The following is a 6,073-nucleotide window of genomic DNA, read 5'->3' as shown; positions in this document are numbered from 1 at the left end:
TATCGAAATCGTTTATTGCAACTGAGCGCTCTGATGCAAAATAAATACTGAATAACAAGATGTTCTGGTCAAGTTGAAGTACAACGAGAAAAACAAGAGCAAGAAAGTGATCGTGAAATTCAGCTATTCCCCCCGTAGTAGATGAAATCGACTAGTAAAGTCAAAATTAAAAGTAAAAAAAAAAAGATACAAAAAAAGATTCATGTATTTCTAGTTATGGGGGAACCGTGCTATTACGAAATAGGATAAAAAAAGAGGCCGCGTAAAAAAGACCGTGTAAAAAAAGAATTGAGTGTATATACACTCTTGATGCGACGAATGTATTTTTGCTATTGAAATTTCTACTTCATTTCGCAAACAAGTGTTCTTTTTACATACACGCACACGTACACAGACACAATTTTGCTAATTTGTTTGTTACACATTTTTCCTATACTAGATTATTAATAATTGCTTTTCATTTATATAAGAAATAATAGTTAGTTTAAATGTTTGATAAGTAAAATCCGATTAATTTTCTTCTTTTTTGTTTAATATGCTAATGCACAGCATAAATAAGAGAAAAGGGGAAAGATAAACCCATTATATCTGTTTGTACTTCAGAGTGTTCGTAAATTTTGGAAAAAGTAAACGCTCGTAAAATGCAAGTCAAAAATTGTAATTTATTAAGTTTTAATTTTAATTTAACAATTAAATTCAAATCCAAAATGATTCGATCATAATTATTGTTATAATTGTATTGTAGTAAATGTTCGAACTGCAATTGTGGAAAAGAAATGAAAAGAAATTAAAAATCTCATCTTTATGGATACATTTATAAGATCTGTTCTGAGATTCAGAAAAATGATATTGAAAATTGAATATATTGAATAAAAATGTGGGTAAAGAAAACTATATATTGAAGTGATTCTTGCTTGATACTGTAGAAATATGAATATATATATGTATCTATTAAACCTTTGCAACAGAAGTTAACATTTCATATTTGGAAACGTTTTCCCTGCACAACTAAAAACTGAATAATATTTTTATGTTTTTTGTTTTCCCAAAAAAAGTGTTCGGGTTTTCAAGACGGAAACAATATATCTGTAGATAAAGCTGAGAACGTTTTTTTTTTTTGAAGACAATTAACTCGGTCAAGAGTACTCAGTTTTTAACAAGCCCACAAAAACCGAGTAAGTAACCGACAGAAATTGAATGTGTTTTTTTAAAGAGAATGTGGCAAAATCCGAGCAAATACTACCACTTTTATGCCCACCAGTGTAAAATGGTCGTTTTGTTTTTTTCCTTAACATATATAATGCCGAAAAGGAAGCTTCAGAGACCCTATATAGTACAAATATTCTTGATCAGCGTGAAACACTAAGTAGATTCAGCCATTTCGGTTCGTCTGTGTTCTGTGTTGGCACTCTCCTGATCGCAAAAATGAAGATATCGACTTCAAATTTGTACAAACATTGGAAGTTTATTCACGCAGGTTGATATTGAAAATGGGCCAAATTGATCAGAGCAGGAGCGCACAAGTGGAACGTAAACTGAATGCAACTCGGTTTTTTTTAACAAAACTTTTTACATTTTCGCTCTTTCCTCGCAAAGTTATAAAAGTTAGATGGCTGAAATTTTCCACATTTGCTTTGCGAGACCCTTTACTTCGATGGGCTTTGGCAGCAGATATCTTCAAATCAAACAACAACCAAAATGAATGTCGAAAATGCAATTTTCAGGAGTCCATGTTTAGCGTCGATGTGCGCTGAATACATCAATAATATTAAACGAAAAATTGTTATTTTATGTGGAGGAAGGCCAAAACTATGAAATTCAACCATTATATATACTGGCATTTCCTACTTCTTTGCCATTTCTTTTTACCTGTAGAGGTCGCCGATCAAAATTTTTGCAAACACCTAATATTTTATTTATTTATTTATTTATTTTAATTCTACTTGTACATGAAACTCAACTAAACAAATAACAGTCGAATTCAATTGGCACTTAAAGCAAAACTTATATTAACCAATATTATTAAAACTTAGTATAAGTACAATAAAACAAACAAGAACGAAAAAAAAAAGAAAAAGGCATGTACACAACCAGCATAGAGCCACACTTACAACCGATGCAGGACCAAATTGCGAAGTTCCTATGAGAGGAATACAGTAACGTTTATAAACATAAAACCGAGATTTCTACTCAATTCCGAGAAACAAATTCTCGTCTCCGTGAAAAGTTTCCAAAAATCAATGTCCCCCTGCCTAGTCAGGACATGACCATCTTAAGTCTTTAGAAAGGTCAGCGACTGCGTCAGCAGCACGGCCCAGAATACCGGCACACTTTGCATGACCAAAGCGCTCGCAGAGCTAACAAGAAGCAAATCTATCCGATTCCGGGCAAGTTTTTGGCCGAAAAAAAAAAAAACCAAAGTAATGAAAAATTTTATGAAGAAATTCTAATGCCAGCGACGCGTTATTGCCACCCGAATTGAATCACAAAGTGGCCAGTTATGGACGTGGCTCGATTGGATTTATTATAAATGCCGACGGCAATTTTCATTTTGCAATGAATATGTTTAAAACAGATTTTTTCACTTATAAATCTGCCGTAACAAATTTTTGACTGATAAAGCTGCCTTAACAGGTTTTTTCACTTATAAATAAAGCTGCCTTAAAAGATTTTTTCACTTATAAAGCTGGCGGCTTTGCAAATTAAACGATCTGGCAATTTAAGTTGTTAGTTGGGCATTTAATCATTTAACAAAATTGCCATTTTTTGATTTGAATTGCCATTTTATGACGTGTTGCTCTGAATTTTGCTCGCAGCAACAAAAGATGGTAACTACTATCCTGTATGCAAGCAAAAAAGGAGACATGCGTATTAAATATAGCATACCTTTAGGATTAAGAGAGAAAAACAAATATCCTTTCAGTGTTGGCATCCTTCGATAAGAAAAACAAATAATAAAATAAATTTAATATAAAAAACTTGTAAATTTTTATAGAAATTTTTATTAAATAAGTTAAAAAACATAATATATTAGAAAATATATAATAATTTATATAAAATGGGTGACTATCAAACGAATGCAGATGGTAAAAAAAAAAATTTAAAATAATTTATTGTAATCTATTAATATCGAATGATGCTATTATTCTTTTTTTCCAGATGACTTAAATACAGAATCTGTGGAGGTATTACGAGAACGTTTGAATACAATGAAGCGATTAATGGCTGAGCGTAGTGTTCAACAGCAACAAAATCCAGCTAGCACTGAAGAAATTTGGTCAACTAGACGTCATACGCCCGGTATTATAGATGGGAATTTTTTAAGTATGGCCTTTGGTGGTGCTCTCTTAGTTATAGTTTCGGTTTCCGTTTACGCTTTTTATAATTTATATCATGCCATTTTAAAGAAATTCCCTTCTAAACACGAAGAATTATAAATTAATTGTGTAAACAAAAATGATGTTATATTAACATAGAAAATGTATGCATATATATATATATATTCCATTGGAAATTAAAGAGTCTTGATGATATTTGAAGTAGCAAAAGATTTTGTGGCGAAAAAAGTTTAAAGCAAAATTATTTTGACGTCGGATTAAACTTTTGATCCAGTTTCACTGATTTGCTTGGACTTGCTTTTCTCTTGCTGACCTTCGTAGGATTTAGGTATTGATATTCGAAGACGATTGATGAAGATGGGAACGAAACCTTAGATATAAATTTTGTGAGATTATGCTCTCTCGGTAATTGAAGCGTATATTAACGCTACACCATCATCAGGAAATTCCTTTATCCACTATCGTTCTTCGTGAAATTGTCTATAAATATGAATTTTCCTAGAATTGTTTGAAAATGTTTACAAAAACTACAAAATGTGATAATATATCTATCTTGTCGTCGATGATATCAATATATTTATTGAACGTCGAAATGTTTCATTAATGAATTGAGTTCCTTTGTAAATAAGTGCAAGTAAAATCTTCTACTTCTTACCTACAGCTTTTCGAATTTCTTCCGGCAATAATCATGATTCCACAGTTAAAAGATCTGCTTAGCAATTCGTTTCTATATGCCTTCGTTTAGATACGTAACTAAAAAATCTAATTCAAAGCACTTCCTCAAAATATCTTAAAAGACTGAGTAGTAACACAAAAATAATATTAAAGGAATACGAAGATTGAGAAGTCATCATATAGTTGAGCTTGCATTTAGAAATTAATTTAACTCTCTTGTTTAAATTACTTTAAAGAATTTTCTAAGTTTACGTAGTAATTTTTTATTTATTTAAATATCGTACTTACATGGTTGCGCTTCGTTTTGGATAAATTATAAAATAATTATGTAACTTATAAAAAAGTCAAATTATATTAGACATCATCGCTTTCTTTGCTATCATTCACGCTGAATATAATAAGAAACAAACCTTTATTTTATTTACTTGTTGTTGTCAAAAGACGAAAAGTAAACAGCTGACATTTCTTTCAAAACAAATCAAATGTGCATAGGGCGTAACAATTTTATTCGCAGAACAGGCAATAAAGGAATTCATAAGAAATGTACAGGAAAGTAAATTTTAGTCTCAGATATAGAATTTTACTCTTTCAAATATATTTCTGTCCCAGCGAATTTTCGGTTTTTAGTTTTCTGAATAACAGAAGAAGAGGAAGAATTTTAGTCTCAACAAGAGCGACAGAAAAAGTAACGTCTTTCATCGTAATTAAAATTTTTAAATGTTGCCAAAACTAATTAATGATTTTGCGATCGGATTAAATCTGACACCATAAGGTATCTCCTTTGTTGTCGGGTTAAAAACTACAAGTGGTAAGCCCAACTGTTCGCCGCGTTACCGCACTGTTTAATAGGAAAATGTAAACAAAAACATATGGTTTTAGAATCAAGAATAAAAAAATCAAAGCAAGCGTAAACAACAAAACTTTTTTATATTATTTATTAAATAAAATTGGATTATGGATCTAACATTAACTTAACTAGTCCAATCCATCTCTAAACAAACAAAAAAAAAAAAAAATTAAATAAAATAAGAAATGTAGCTTGTAAAATAAAAGCAAATTTGTAAGGCCGAAGATTTTACAAAGCAGAGCTGAATACAAAAGGAAAGGGCTTTTTCCACATATGTATAGTAGAAGGTAAGAAAGTAAACTAATTTGCTTGCCCATTGAAAAATAGGTTTTCAGATTTATTATTATTTTTTTTTGTATTTTTCCGAAACGTAAGTTAAGCGCTTTCTTCCTTTTTTTTTAAGTGTTGCTTATGCTTGTTAAACAGGTGATGTTCTGCTCCGCAATTGTTCCCATACGCCCCCATAAGAAAATCCAGCTGATTATGCTGCTTAAGATGCATAAAGTTTCTAGTACGAAAAAATTCAAGCGTTGAAAATTTTTTTTTTCAAGTTATTTATTATTATTTCCAATTGAAGACAGTCTGTTTCCGGAAGCAGAATTTTGAATTCAACCAAATGTTCTTTTGCTTCTTTCACTTTTGGAACGTGGTGCAAACTGGTTTCAAATCTTTGAAAATTTCCAATAAATGGAGAAATGTAAACCACGGGGGGGTTAGTTGCTTATAAAAAAAAAAGCACTTTGTAAAGTGAGACAAGACTAAGCAAGCATGTTTTGAAAATTCTGTATTGTGTGTCGACATAAGCTCCTCTTAATTTAAATCTTTTATTCTGCTTCTCTTTTTTTCAAGGTTTTTTAAATATGTCTTAGCGGTCTTTCCTATGCAATCAAGGCATTTTGCAAGAGCACGAAAAGAAATAAATTTAGAAAAATAAATAAGTACCTTTTTGTACTATTAGTTCCTCCACTTACACATGTTACCTGCTTACGCGTAGCATAAGTTTAACCTGAAAATTGAACCTTTCATTTTTCCATTCGTACATGACAATCACAAGAGGATCATCACATATATATTAAAATTTTAAAATGAAACAAAATATGAATTTCTTCTTATTTAAATTAAATCCTTTTATTTGATTCTTGCAGTACTTTTTCCGATTCTTCTTCTTCATCTTAGTATCTGATGGTAATTCAGAGAAGTAGTTGTTGTGAAT

At 30.8% G+C, this 6,073-nt stretch overlaps 1 protein-coding gene across 1 annotated transcript; it reads left to right on the top strand.

The window, feature by feature from the left end:
* The first annotated feature begins 3,020 nt into the window (after nt 1–3,020).
* Nucleotides 3,021–3,775, top strand: LOC119639616. The gene is made up of 2 exons (XM_038037095.1): nt 3,021–3,086; nt 3,160–3,775. Exons 1-2 carry the CDS (start codon nt 3,059–3,061, stop codon nt 3,435–3,437), a joined length of 306 nt encoding a protein of 101 aa, XP_037893023.1. The 5' UTR covers nt 3,021–3,058; the 3' UTR covers nt 3,438–3,775.
* The last annotated feature ends 2,298 nt before the right edge of the window (nt 3,776–6,073 follow it).

Source organism: Glossina fuscipes, unplaced genomic scaffold (genome assembly GCF_014805625.2).
Source record: "Glossina fuscipes isolate IAEA_lab_2018 unplaced genomic scaffold, Yale_Gfus_2 112, whole genome shotgun sequence".
Classification (NCBI taxonomy): domain Eukaryota; kingdom Metazoa; phylum Arthropoda; class Insecta; order Diptera; family Glossinidae; genus Glossina; species Glossina fuscipes.
The sequence above is the reverse complement of the archived record's forward strand: the minus strand, read 5'-3'. Positions and strand labels throughout refer to the sequence as shown.